Consider the following 14,561-nt stretch of genomic DNA (forward strand, 5'->3'; position numbering starts at 1 on the left):
CCTACTGTATAGTACAGGGAGCTATACTCAATATTTTGTAATAACCTATAAGGGAAAAGACTCTGAAAAAGAATATATGTATATACACACACACACGTATATATATGTATAACTGAGTCACTTTGCTGTACACCTGAAACTAACACAACATTGTAAATCTACTATACTTCAGTTTTTTAAAAAAGAAAATGTCAGATTCTATACAAACATGCTAAACATTAATATTTGTCATTACAAAATGCTTGAACCGCCCTTTTCCTTTGGTAGCATGAGAATCCACTTTCCTCTGATATGGAGTGGGAGAAGGAAATAGAAAGTAGAGTATGGAAAAACCCTCCTAGTACCTAAACATGAAAGGGGATGATGGTCAGTGGGTGGGTAAATATAAATTGGATTCCCCATCCTTCATCTGTGTTTCTTTCTGGAAGAGAGGCTGCCTGGCTTTTTCTATGCTTTCTATGAGAGCTGAAACCTGTGAAAAGATGTCATGTCCTAGGAGTGGGCAAGGACCTTAATCTAAATCTCAAGGGAAGAACACGGCTGCTGCTTAAGAGTGATTGTAGGAAAGATCTAATTAGCCCGAGAGTGCCTTCAGTCATCCACACCTGCTCAACCCACTACAGAAGGGTAAGCCTGCCCTGGGCACTCTGCCATTTTAGTACCTGTGTCTCCAACCTATCATCTTTCCTGGGGCCAGGACTAGGGCACAAATTTAAAGGAGCACCAGAAAATTTAGTAGTCAAGATAAATAATATTTTTAAAAATCAAAATTAATACAAAAAGTCCATGATAAACAAAATATCAAAACTGTAAATAAAGACATGCTCAATATTACTACTTACCTCCTTTTGCCTCAGCTCATTATGGCTTGGCAAGATGTTGTTACTAATTATGACTTTACTTAAATTTTACTGAGCTTTTTTGGCATCTCCTTAAATCGGGCACCTCAGAGAAGTTCCGGCCCTGACATTCTTTTCTTACTTTGTTGTTTTCTGACTAGCTCACACTCTCACTGGCTCCTGACCTTACATCACCTCCTGACTATGGTTTCAATCTTTTCTTTCGATAGTCTAACCTCCAAGAGATCAGGGAGGGAGTGCGTCTGTTTGGTTCATAACTGAACCTTTGGCGCAGTGCCTGGCATACGGTAGCTGCTTCATAAGTGCTTGTTGAATGAATAGAAGGAAAATCTCTTGGAGCTCAATGCTGCCCATAGCTTTCTTGCATGATTATGTGGATGGAAAATGCCTCTGGTTGGACACCTACCCCAGAGCCTGTTTTGGGGGCCACATATCCCTTTCCAGAATTTTCCTGAACACTATGGATGGGAAACCAGAAACAATATATTTTGAGGTTTGAAAAACTCAGAGTTGGTAGATTTAGGTAGATTCAAATGGAATCAAAAAGATGATTAAACTTACGGGGGAAAAAAAGCAATTAAAATAACGTAAGGGTATTTTCAAATTATCTATTTTACAAAAGATCCAGAAGGGTATGGCGATTTACATTACTGGAGTTTTGTTTATTTGTTTGTTTTTTCTAGCGATACCTGAAATTTCTTAAGTTTTGTGAGTTCAGGTCACTTACCTTCAATGGTACACTGGTCAGGGACTGGAATCTTCTTTCCCATTTCCACAGCATATGCTTTCACTTTACTGAGGTTTTCCTTTAAGTGCAAGTAGAGCTTATCATGGTATTCTACAGGCCTTGAGGTTGTATCTGGAGTTTCTTCCTGATAGTTTTCTTTAACTGTTTCTGGCAAATTCTCAGATTCTATATGTATAATACTTGGGTGTGAAACTGAAGAATTTACCAGTTGTGATCCATCAGTGTCTCCCTTAAAGGGCGACCTGTCATGTCCTTGGCCAAGTGGGTCTATTTCTGAAAGAGAGATGCTGGCTGGCGTGTCTCCACTCTCTACAACTTCCCCATCCTCTGAACTCAAGTCATTCGTTAGCGCGGTGTGCAAAGCCAAACTCTTTGACCTACAATACAAACAAAGGGAAGGCTGAGGCAGGTAAAGAAGCTGGGCTACCGTTTACTGACAAGGAAAAGAAAGAATAATAACGCTGGGGCAAAAGTTACTTCCTCTAGTGTGTGAAACTGAAAATTGGTGCTATTAACAGAATTTGATAAAACATACACATTATGTAATAAGCCAAACCTTTGTAGATCTAGGCTACCTCCCAAAACAAAGATTTAAACATCAGTTTCATGGCAAAACTGGCTGGGAAATGGTAAACTTACATATTTATATTCTTTTTTCTACTTTTGCTTCTGCTTTTTCATCAGAAATCAAGAAAAGCTTTTGACAGTCATTCTCAATATCAGCATATTTATATTTAAGAAGTGTTTTTAAAAAATGAACCATAGGTTTATGACTTTTACTTGAATTCTCCTTTTAACATAGCGAGCTTCTTTGGATCGCGAAAGCACTGTGGATGAATTTTGCTAGAGGTAAAAGATATTTAAAAACCACTTAATAAAAGTGTGATAAGAAAACTAATAGCAAACATGAAGCACATATTCTAAAAACCAGCCAAACAAAATTTATACCTATTAAATCTAATGTCTTTTCTTTCCTCCTTAGAAATTTGGTCCAAACTATATCTTCTGATTGAGCCAGGGGTGTTGCCCTCAGAATTTATTTTCTCTTCAAAAGCCTGTATTTTAACCTGGAGCTTTTCATGGTCTTCATTTTCATCAACAGTGAGGCTGGCTTCTTCCAGCTTCTCAAGAAATTCGATTTCAGTGCTGGGTTTTCTCCTAAAAGAATGAAAATCATTGCATTCGATGCTCATCACATATACCCTTCAGAACAGTGTTAACTGCTAACTGCTTCTTATTCAAAACTGAAAACTGTACCTGATCAATTTTTAAATTTGTCATTTGACAAATATTTATTGAGTAACTACTATGGACACAGGTCTTTGAAATTGCTTCTACAGTGTATTCTGCCAGAAGTTTAGAAACATTGGTGTTTATGGCAACTTTGTATTAGAAATCCTTTTTGAAGGATTCAGAGGACGAAAAGCAGTTTTTATGGTCATCTACCATATTCTTATCTAGCTTTCCAAAGCATGCTTTCATATGAAATTCATGCCAGGAATTTTCTAGAAAACTTATATATGCGGATCTGTTTGTACTGAAATTATTAGAAATAAGAACATTTCAAATGGACTGTGTAAACTCATGGTTTTGTTATTTTAAAGAAATCAGTGGGACACTTCCATTTTATGAAGCAAGAAAAATCTTTCTGAATTTTATTATGTTGGAGGAAAGAGGTTTTCCATGGATGACATTAATAGTTCCAAATATCTTGTATAGTAGAATTTATAAAAGACTCTGTGGGTCATTAAAATTACCTCCTTTAAGGCAGGGGCTATTTGTGAAATAACTTTGTTACCTCTCTGAGGGCTAACACAGTGGCTTAGATAGAGTAAGACCCCACAGACAAGCTGCAGAAATAGCTCACTGATGCTCACTGAGGTGCTGAATGATTAGAGAAAAGTAGTATGCATTTAAATTCCCTTACCTGCCTTCTAATATCGAGCCAGACTAGAGCTACTTTAATTTCAATTTAATAATCACTATCAATCATATAATTTGGGGTTAGGATTAATTCTTTCCTTATAAACACAAGGGTTAATAATCTCTAGAAATCCATTCACCAAAATGGCTTAATAATTCTGTTGGTTGTGTGTATTTACTTGGTTTTCGTATTTTTCCTAGAGGTTGAGGGAAGGCGCCTCAAATTCACAGAAAAATCCTGGCTTTTTCAAACATATGGCTATTTTTCCATAAGGGCCAAAGTAAACCTGTCATATTTCTTAAGTTAGGGTGAGAAAATAAAATTTTGGTTTTCTTAGCAGCACTGCTTTTTTAGGGAAAACCAACATAGAGGGGCTGTTGATGATTTTTTTTCAGTTACTTTCCACCCATTCTGGGGCCATGTCTGTGGTGGGCATTGTTGAAGGGTTGGATCCTGTAGCTTTTCTGACTGGCCCAGAGAGGGGTCCTGGCCTTGAGGGAGGGTTCCTAGTTTTGGGTCCTCAGGGGTTGGAGTCCTCCTATTAGTCCAGCCCAGGGAGAGATGCTGAAGGTGAAAACTGGGAAGGACAGTAGATCATCCATTAAGTAACAGGACATTGTTTATTGTGTAATAAGCTATTGCTGAGAAAATTTAAATGCATTTTTAATATAACTTTTATAGGCTTCCTATGGTTTTGCATACATAATGAAAAACTTATTTTCCATCCCATGATTGAGTGAAATATACATGAGTAGATTTCAAGAACCAGCGCATGGGAATAAATGCTCATCTTGAACATGTTTCCCTTTCTGACACACATAAGATACTGGCTGCCCACAAACACATGGGAGGTTTTTACATCTTCCAGCCAGAAGATTCTAAAAGCTGAATTTTTACTCCTATTACAAATAAAATCAAGATAGTGCTGTCATTGGATGGTATTTTAAAAACCATCATGATTACAAAGGTTAATTTTAAAAGATCCTTCTCAAGATGAGAAATTTGGGGGCAGTATTTATTTTCTATCTATATTAGTCCATGTATAGTCACCAAACTAAAGTATTCCTCTGGTTCCTTGGAACCTAATCACATTTCAAAAATGAAAGATACCTTTAGTTTTGAACTTCATTTTAGAAATTTCTATAGCTGGGATTATTAAAACTTAAAAATTTGTGAAGCACAAAGTATAACCCAATATATATATATCAGATGTTGAGCATTAAACAAATTTTTAAATCTCAAAACATACAAGTTGTTAGAGGTATAGTTTCTCATGCATTTACTAGTTTTTTCTTTCTACATAAAACTCTGGGTTATAACAACACTTTAAATAATAGCATTTTCTTCCAAAAAAACTTCAAATCTCACATGATTATAGTAAATCTCCCTCAATAATTTTATTGGATCAGTTTCTGATTTTTTTAAATAAAATTTTCTTACTTATGGATATCTTTTATTTCATGTCCTCTTCATATCAATTTCCCCATCTACAAAATGGAGATAATAACTATACTTAACTCATAGGGTTGTTGGGAAGCTGAAATGACAGAATCGGTGTGAAGCACTGTTCCTAGCACAAAACGGGAAGTCAGGAGATGTTAAATTTTATTATTATTATTAATTGTTATTATTACTCCTCTGGAAGCTTTATCTGTCCTTGTCTAGGCACTGTGTTAATGTAAAAAGAAAACACCAATGGCCTAGACACAGGCAGATCAATATTCCATATCCTGGAAGGTACTGATGTCCCTTGGAGAATGCTACGGCATCAGACTTTAGGAGAGGACAGTCACTCAGCCCCCTTTCCCTGCCCCTGTCTCCAGTCGCCAAGTGTTGGCTGTTAAGCACCATGGACTGTGTGAGTCAGAGCTCTCGTCCCTGGGAGCATGCCTTCCTTCACCTTCAGATTGCCTTACAGCATCCCTGAGGGGACTCTGGGCATGAAAGAAGTTATGGGTTAACCCTAGACATCCGCTGACCCAAGAGGGTTAGGTCAGGTGCCTCTGGGGCAGGTTGCCAGGTATCTGGCCAAATGTGAATTTCAGATAAACAACAAATATTTTTTTTAGTATAGGTATGTCTCTAATGGGACATAGTAAAATATGTATTGTACTATACTAAAATGATTATACTTATACTAAAAAATTATTTGTTCTTTACCTGAAATTTAACTGGATGTCCTGTATTTCTGTTAGTTTCATCTGGCCACCGTATTCCTGGGTAAATCCCTGCTGCTCAGTGGGCAGGGAACTATAATGCTCATCCTTGTTCCCCTGTGCCTGGCACAGTGCTTGACACTCACAGGTACCTGAAGTGTTTGCAGAATAAATGAACTGAGACCACCTACATCTCTGAAGCCAGCCCGCTCCCTGCAACCACAAAAAACCCTCTGGAGGTCTACCAGATGTCTATGAAGCACTGGCTGCTTCTCCTGGTCCATGGGGAGTAGGGGATAGGGCAGTGTCATTTGGTAAATATCAACTGTGGAGAGAAGTAAGGAGCAAGAGTAGGAGTGAAAAGAGGGATTTGAAAAGGGCTAAATAAGTAAAGAAGCGACAGTAAAATGTCTGGGCCAGAAAAGTAATCTCTAGATATGAGGCTGATGAGTGTTGCTGATGAGTAGGTTTCTCACCACAAAGAATTTCTCTCTTATACATGATCTTCCTTGTTTATATGATTTGGAGATTTTATAACACAGGAGTCAGGGGATAGGGGTGGTAATGAAGGGTCTCCAAGGTAGCCAAAGCCACAAGATGGACCAGAGAGAATTTTCTGTTACTGGCCATCAATCCACCTGGATTTGTCACAGAGTTTTGCCGGCAGAGAATTAGGATAAGTTTTTGTTCCAATAGGTTGAAAGGTCAGAAAATGGTAGGTAGAAGTTTGAATTTATAAAAAACACTCACTGCTCCTTGACTTCTCCTCTTGGTTTTTAAATTTAGTATACATAGATAGAGAATTGTTCAAAAACAAAAATCTTTTAGAGAGAGAAACTCTGCGTTCCTTTTAGAGCAAAGAAATGCATCACAAATGTGAAAGTATGGGTGGAGAGTGGAGATCCCGGTCCTGTTTACGTTTATTTGTGGGGGCCAGGGAGTTGGGCTCATGCAAGGGGGTTGTTATTTTTTTTTTCCATTTGTTGCTTTTAACTCCAGGGGTAATTTTACAGAAATCTTTGTCAGAGTTCTATAATCCCCTAAATATTAACTTGGCTTTAACTCAACATGCCACATTACAAGAGGCGCAGATGATTTCCAGTCTGAACAGTTTTTGGTGTCTATTGCCAAGGTAAAGGTTGTAAAAGCATCTCTAGGGATAACCAGGAGGGGCAGGGGAAGACCTAATTATCTCCCTCTTGTGTGAGCGGGACTCCCCCTTAGAAACGAATTGGTCCTTGGGCAGTTCACTGCTCTCATTAAGCTGGGAGATGAGACTATAAAGCTGGCAGAGGTGGAGAGATTGGCAGCCTCTCCTCCTGGCTCCTTAAATCAAAGAAAAATAATATTAGTTAACTTTTGATGAGCTTGGCTTATGATCCCATGCCCAGGATATGTATCCTGCAGAGTTGAGCTTGTTAGAGGAGAAGCAGGAGAATATGATGGACCAAATCCACATAGGAGTCCTAAATTCTTAGGATGTTATGTTCCCTACTCTTCAGCAGTTTCTTGGGTCATCAATCATCATAAGAATGACAGAGATGATCCCCCAGCTCCACAGCACTGTCATCTGTTTTGGAACTGAAATGAGTAATGCCTCTGGAAAAGCTAAACTTGAATACTAAGGGAAAGGACAATGTTGAATCCAAATTCTTGGTACTCTCTTCTGCCCCTGACTGCCTCAGTGTGCAAGAGCAGCGACCAGCAGGTGCTCAGTTATATGGGCACCAGAACATAGAACTTGCTGAAATGAAATGACTCCATGGTTTATTTCATTCACAACAAGATTCTTTTTAGGGGATTCAAAAGGAGAGCGTGGCGGGGAAATAGACTGAATATGGCCTTCCAGGGAAAAGATCTAGGTTTATGACTCCAATCTCCTGTTTGTTAGTGACAGGCAAATCTCTTTATGACTTTTCTGTTACCTAAAAATGGGATCAATGATACTGTATCACCAGATTGCTGAAAACATTATAGAAGATAATGGATTTGACAGCGTAGCCCAATACAGAACGGGCATGAAAATGTCAAATGGTAAAACCCTAGGTAGCTACTGCTCAATGTGGACATTTGATACTGAAAGAAGGCAGCTTGTACAGGTGATACCAAACCTGGAAGATAAGCTTCTTCTTTTTCTAAGCCAGGAAGGACCATACAGTCCCTCCTACCTCTGCAGCATCCTAAAGACTGCGGACTATAGGAGAGCGACCCTCCCTACTGTGTGAGTATACAAGGACTGGGATATAGAAATGGTCGATTTTTAAAAAATCTCTGTACTTCAAGGATGAATTCTGAGCAATTGCAGGCATGGAGAGAGAACGTTCTGCTAATAGAACAAAAGTTTAAAAGTCCTGATATGAGGAAGTGATCACTCTAATACAGGTGCTCAGTCATTTGTTCTCTTTTCATTTAACTAACACGAGAAGGAATGGGACACAGAAGATCAGTAAAAAGTGCAAAGCCCCTGCCCTTGCTGCTCAAAGCGAGGTTGCTGGACCAGCAGAATCAGCATCACCTTAGAGGTTGCTGGAGATGAAGAATCTCGCGCTCCATCCCAGACCTGCCGAATCAGAGTGTGCACTTTAACCCAATCCCCAGGTGTTCCAGTGCATATTCAAGTTTGAGAAGCACTGGCCTAGGCACTGAAAGAACAGAATCTGAAGCAGACCAGGGCAGAGACACTTTCCCTTAATCAAGCAAAGCTGCCGAGGGTTTCACTAATTCTGTAGTGAGGTGAGACTTAATAAACCGTGTGTGGGACTTCTCTGGTGGCAGAGAGGTTAAGAATGCGCCTGCCAATGCAGGGGACATGGGTTCGATCCCTGGTCCGGGAGGATCCCACATGCCACGGAGCAACTAAGCCTGCCCTCTAGAGCCTGTGCTCCGCAACAAGAGAAACCACCACGATGAGAAGCCTACAAGCTGTAAAGAAGAGTGGCCCCTGCTTGCCACAACTAGAGAAAGCCCACGCGCAGCAACGAAGACCCAACGCAGCTAGGTAGATAAGTAAGTAAGTAAATAAGTAAGTAAATAAATGTGTGTTATTTGGAGTTGGAGTGTGGTAAACTGTATGCAGTTCCCTCACATTCCATAGCTTTATTCTTCTCAAGCTTTCCAGGGTCTTTATCAGTTCTGAGGTAAAGGTACCTTTTCACTTTTTGCCCCTGACAGATACTGGTTCAGATGGACCCGGAATTATTAGTCAAGGTTCCCGAGCCTAGAATGGGCAGACCTGGTGAGCGGCAGCCTTACCAGAAGGCTGACAGATCCTAATGAATTGTCCTCTGGATGTGGCACAAGTTACAAAAGCACTTTGAAAATTATAAAAGAGCACAAAAATGTAACCTGGTAATGTCATCAGAACACTCTGAATCAGGGGTGAGGATTGTAGAGATAACACGCCCCTCCTTTTCTAGGCTAATTTTTTTTCTGGGAACATGAGCAGCTAATGGGGGCTGGCCATGAGGGTCAAGGGGAGGGTATCCGCCATGAAATGCAACCACTGGGCCTGAAGAGGGAAGAAGGTAAGACGTTGTCACTCACCATCGTTTAATACTGGAAGAGCAGGGCAATGGTTAAGTTATCCTTTTTGATACATCCCCTCCTCCGGTCTGCCCATTCTACTAGTGAAGCAGGCCCTTTGCCATCTCCATTTCACAGATGGAGTAGCTGAGACACAGAGACGTCGACTAATTTACTGAAGATCAACTAGTACACCCAGCATTAAACACAAGTATCCACCTCCAGGGCTCACCTGCTTCATACCCTCTTACCCCTGCTTCTCAGTAGGTGTTCCCTTCAGTTTGCCTTTGACTCTACCACAGGAAGAAGCAATACATATTTTGGGACTGGTGATAGCACAGTAACCAACAAGAATTATTATATGCTGATATCACCAAGTGACATACTGTGGGAACACACCAGAACAGAGTTGATGTATCATCGCTGAGCAACCCTTCACAGAGGTCTGAAAAATAAATTCTGGTGTCCCCTTTAACAAAAACTGAAAGGTGTTCAAAACTCAGGAAACAGCATGCAAATAGCAACTTCAGAGTTCAATTATGATGGATACCAAAAAGGAACAGGGAGCTTTTGGGGAATGAAAATAGCAAACAGCTGGGTCATCAGGGTCAAGTAGAACTGTTTTATCCTCAGCTGTCACCCTTCCCACAAGGGGCCGTCTAGGGTAAAGTCCCTCTCACCTCTCCTCCCACAACACAGGTTTTCCTTTCCTCCAGGCTAAAGCTTTGCCGTTCCCTGTCTTGTTTGAAAGGGGAAGCCAAACCACAGAAGCTCGATGAAAAGCTATTTTCTCTTTTGTGTGTCCTGTGTTTTGAACACAGTTGTGTGACAGGAGAAGGGCCTGGTCCCCCTGGCACGGCTGTCCACACTGGCGGAGCCAGCACGTTCCCTGGGGCTGCTTCATCCACTCCAAAGCTGATAATGCTGTCTCCCACCTACCTCTCTTGCTGATAAACGAATTCCTGAAATACCTTTACAGGCCTTCGCATCCCCATAAATGCTGCTTTAAGGAAGGACAAATGGTGGAAGCAAATGAAGAGCAGACGAACATAAAGGGTACCACATGACAGGCTTAACTTCTCCAGTAAGAAGAGGGGCAAAAAACCAAAGCCCTTCCTTCCCTACACATGGAGGAGTAACAAGAACCACAGCTACTGCCACCAATGGTTGTTCCGATTTTCTTTTTATACAAGTGACCACCCTAGACCTCCCCAGATTGAAAACATATACATGTTTTTTATGAAAACTCTGGTTAACTTGGTGGGGTGAAATCACATTCAGCTTTTCCTAAGCAGGGGGCAACACTGACCAGAACATCACATGTTTTTAATTATGGTCCTGAACCTCCTTATGTACATTTTTCGAGCCAACAGTTGCTCTCAAAGAATCAATTTCTCTTTGTATAAACATGTCTTGCCTAAAAAAGTGGGAGCTCTTGTAAGCACTTTTAAGACTCTATTTTCCTTCCATAGTGCATAGGCTCCGAATATTAGCTCTCTCAAGTTTGGGGGAGACTGGAGGGTAAACAGAAAGATACCTAGCACTTCAGCGCAGGACTTCAGGTGTGGAGGAGTGGAGAGGCAATGTGAGCTGTAGCAGGGCAAAAGAGAGAAGGTCACCATGGGCATGGGTGGATGGGGAAGACCTCCTGGGGAAGGGATACCAAACTGGAGTCCTGGATAAGGGCAGCCTTCAGTGGGAAGAGAGGCACAAAGAAGGCATTCTATTGATAGAAGGTAATAATAAAGGTTAGTGTGGTATCACTTTGGGGAGGAACAGGCAAGTCACCCCTGACATTCCTTTAAAATTCCTTTATTAATGAAGTATTGTGAACACTGTAAATCTTGTAGACACTACAATTTGAGATACACTGGACTACACTATAGGAAGAAACGAAAGAAAACCCTATGAGCTGATGTCTGGGCGTTTACACTATTGCCCCTCGAAGAACTACCATGAACCTAGAGGTGAGTAGGGGTTGGGTAAAGAATTTTACTTTGTTCTTGCCCATCCACAAAGTTTCCTCCACTATGCTTTAGTATGAAGCCTCTGTAATCCTAATATATATTAAAAGACGTTGTTGTGACGATGTAACAATATAACATAGTAAAAGCTCCCAGCGCTGAACCCATCACATGGTGGAGCTGGTTAAAAGCTTGATCAGACTCAGAAACACGGCCTTCTCTGAAAAGCTGGAGAGAAGAACCTGGCTCCCTGCTCTCTGCAGTTTCGGCTGTGGACTCAATAAAGAGCCATCACTCCTAAACTCTCGGGCTGTGCCTTCAGAGACTGTGTATCACACCAGGATTGGGTTCTGATGTGATTCCCAGATGTCAAGATGGGAACTCTGGAATGACAGGTTGCAAAGGGTCTCACAGTTGGAAAAGGGTCTCTGCAGTCCATGTTGCTTTGCTATACATTCCAGACACACATTGACTCAAATCCCCTGTTCCACCCTGTTATCCACTCCTTTGATGTTCAATGCATAAAATTTAGAATAAACCAAAACTCTGGGGTGACTCCAAGGAGGGGAGACGTCCTGGAGTCCTTTCCTTGTGAACATAATCTCCTTATTCTTTTTTTTTTTTTTTTTTTGTGCGGTACGCGGGCCTCTCACTGCTGTGGCCTCTCCCGTTGCGGAGCGCAGGCTCCGGACGCGCAGGCTCAGCGGCCATGGCTCACGGGCCCAGCCGCTCCGCGGCATGTGGGATCTTCCCGGACCGGGGCATGAACCCGTGTCCAATTTCCTTATTCTATCTTCCCTTCATTCTCTCCCACATACTGTTGTTTCATTTCCTTCCCTCCACTGTGTCACTGCTTTCCATTTACAGGTTTCTCCCGCTATCTGAGCATTCCTATGAAACCTTTCCTAAGCTGAAATGGGTATAAGGCGAAGAAGCAGTTACCTTTTTTTTGTAAAAGTGAAAATCCTCTTTGTATTTCTTTCTGTTAGCAAAAACAGATACAATTGGCCCTCCATATCCCCCTTCCGCATCCTCAGATTCAACCAACCACAGAATGAATTCTGAATTTTGATCTGCAATTGGTTGAAACTGAGGATGTGGAACTAGCCTATACAGGGGCCAACTGCGCTACACCATTTTATAAGAGGGACTCGAGGATAGATGGATTGATGGCTTCTGGTATCCGAGGGGTCCTGGAATCAAGACGACTGTACTAATGTAGGTCTCTTCTCAAAGCAAAGGGGTGTAAAGCGAACTTTTGAAAAGTGAGGGATACCTGTATCCCGAAATCAGATTTAAACCTACCGAATAGGTTTTGACTATATTTTACCTTCCATTGCTTACCCCTCACTTCCCACCTGATTCTTAAATACAAATAATAAACAGTCTCACCACTACTATCACCATCACCACCAAAACAACCAGAGACCATACACCCATTTAATCAAGCCAGAGGTTAATGCTTTGTGTTAAAACTTTTCTTAAAGGTAACTTTCTCCCCCATGACTTTGATGGCTTTGGCTAGGGTGTGAAAGCTGGATCTGAGGGAACTGTGACCCCTCCCAGGCCTGGGACTTAAGGCTGGGTCAGGCGCCCTTTCTCCTTTCCCTCTGCTTTCCCCTTGTGACTTCTTCCTGGCCCCTCTTTCTCCCTACCTTTTCTCATTTCTCCTATTTACCTCCCCACCTCTGCTTTCTTTTCACAATTTCTATCCCTCAAACCTTCCATCCCTAGTTGGGGCCAAGCCTAACCTCCTACTAAGACCACCTGTGACAAACTGTCCCCAATTCTGATGGTGCCTGATTAGAGCGGCCTCCTTGGCACCACATGCATTGGCAAAGGCGTCTTCTAGTCCAAGGATCACTGATTGCTCAGCCAGCACACAGCTGCCAGGAGCCACCCTCTCTTTCCCCAGCTTCCCATGGGTCCCAGCAAGCAAATGGTTCAATGGTTAGTGGCCACCCAGCAGGCTACTTAGGGCTCATACAGTTTTGAAAGGTATAGAGCTTTTCTCCTATCTTGACACCCTCTCTTTTTTATTTTTAAAATTTTTGAATTAATTTTTATTGGAGTACAGTTGATTTACAATGTTGTGTTAGTTTCTGCTGTACAGCAAAGTGAATCAGTTATACACATACATATATCCACTCTTTTTAAATTCTTTTCCCATATAGGTCATTACAGAATATTGAGTAGAGTTCCCTGTGCTATACAGCAGGTTCTTATCAGTTATCTATTTTACATATAGTAGTGCGTATATGTCAATCCCAATCTCCCAGTTTTTCCCTCCCACCCCTTCCCCCTTGGTAACCGTAAGAAAAATAGGGAACGCTTCACGAATTTGCATGTCATCCTTGAGTAGGGACCATACTAACCTTCTCTGTATCGTTCCAATTTTAGCATATGTGCTGCCAAAGTAAGCACCACCCTCTCTTTTTTTAATCCACAATTGCTGTTATCTTTCTTTTGCTTCTCCAGAATTAATTTCAAAATCTAAATGTTTTGCATGGCTGTCCTGTTAGTCAGCCTCCGGTGGTTTATTATTTAGATAAAAACATTCATCCTGAAACACAGGAACAAAAAAAGTGCAAGTGTGCTTACCTGGTGCATCAAATAAAAAATCACCTGATTAATTCAGTCATTTGGTGCAAAGGAGGCTCCCGTCTCCTCCAGTTTTTCATTCTCTCTAGGATGCTAATTGTTTTTCTTTTGATAGTCTTGTAATTTTGGCCTGAAGTCTAAAATCTGGCCTGCTGCGCTATGTGTCAGATTTGTAAATTAGATGACATCTGTTTTGAATTTAATCCATCTTTAATTTTCTTTTGAGCTCTCTTCCCTTATTCATTTCCCCTTCAATTGTAAGGATCAGACTTTGCTGGATGCTTTAGACAAAAGTGTGGACCTTTCTGCTTTGTGGGGCACAGATTAAAATTACTGAAGCTAAATGGTCACAATGAAGGCTATTCAGAGAAAAGATGTGGCGAGAGAAGCCTAGCAACCATCCTAGAGAGGATGAGCGGCTAATACAAAAGCCTGGCTGTCCACACCAGCCTTTTTGAGATTCCCACCGAATACTTACAATCGATTAGAAGGAGACTGACAGAGAGGGTTGAAACGGGTGAAGTATTTTGAATTGAGAGAGGCTGAGGTGGTGGTGGTGGTATATGTGAAGGGAGTAGTGACCTTTTATCTCTTCACATTTAATTTTTTCTTTTTTTTTCCCTCAGAAAAATAATAAAGGGAGGAGAAATTCATTTTCCTAATGCAGAGTCATATTTTAACAGTGAGACCTCATTTTTTCCTCCTGTCTACATATCTCCTAAATTCTTCTTTTCATGTGGAAGTTGTTTATTGCTAATTGGATTGGGCCTGCTTATTAAGAATCAT

The 14,561-nt window shown here is 41.1% G+C and overlaps 1 protein-coding gene and 1 non-coding gene across 3 annotated transcripts in view; both read right to left on the bottom strand.

Moving 5' to 3' along the window:
• Window positions 1–14,561, bottom strand: part of VEPH1 (ventricular zone expressed PH domain containing 1) — a 214,294-nt gene that overhangs the window by 97,105 nt on the left and 102,628 nt on the right. For both annotated transcript variants that reach the window (XM_007106883.3, XM_007106884.3), the window contains exons 7-8: window positions 2,557–2,766; window positions 1,588–1,985 (exon numbers count right to left, since the gene is read on the bottom strand). In XM_007106883.3, coding sequence (XP_007106945.2) covers window positions 1,588–1,985; window positions 2,557–2,766 — 608 coding nt within the window. The remainder of the gene's footprint in view (window positions 1–1,587; window positions 1,986–2,556; window positions 2,767–14,561) is intronic.
• LOC112065056 (U6 spliceosomal RNA) lies at window positions 13,492–13,598 on the bottom strand. The gene has a single exon (XR_002891813.1). It is a non-coding gene; the product is annotated as a U6 spliceosomal RNA (small nuclear RNA).

The sequence above is a fragment of the Physeter macrocephalus genome, chromosome 1 (assembly GCF_002837175.3).
Source record: "Physeter macrocephalus isolate SW-GA chromosome 1, ASM283717v5, whole genome shotgun sequence".
Classification (NCBI taxonomy): Eukaryota; Metazoa; Chordata; class Mammalia; order Artiodactyla; family Physeteridae; genus Physeter; species Physeter macrocephalus.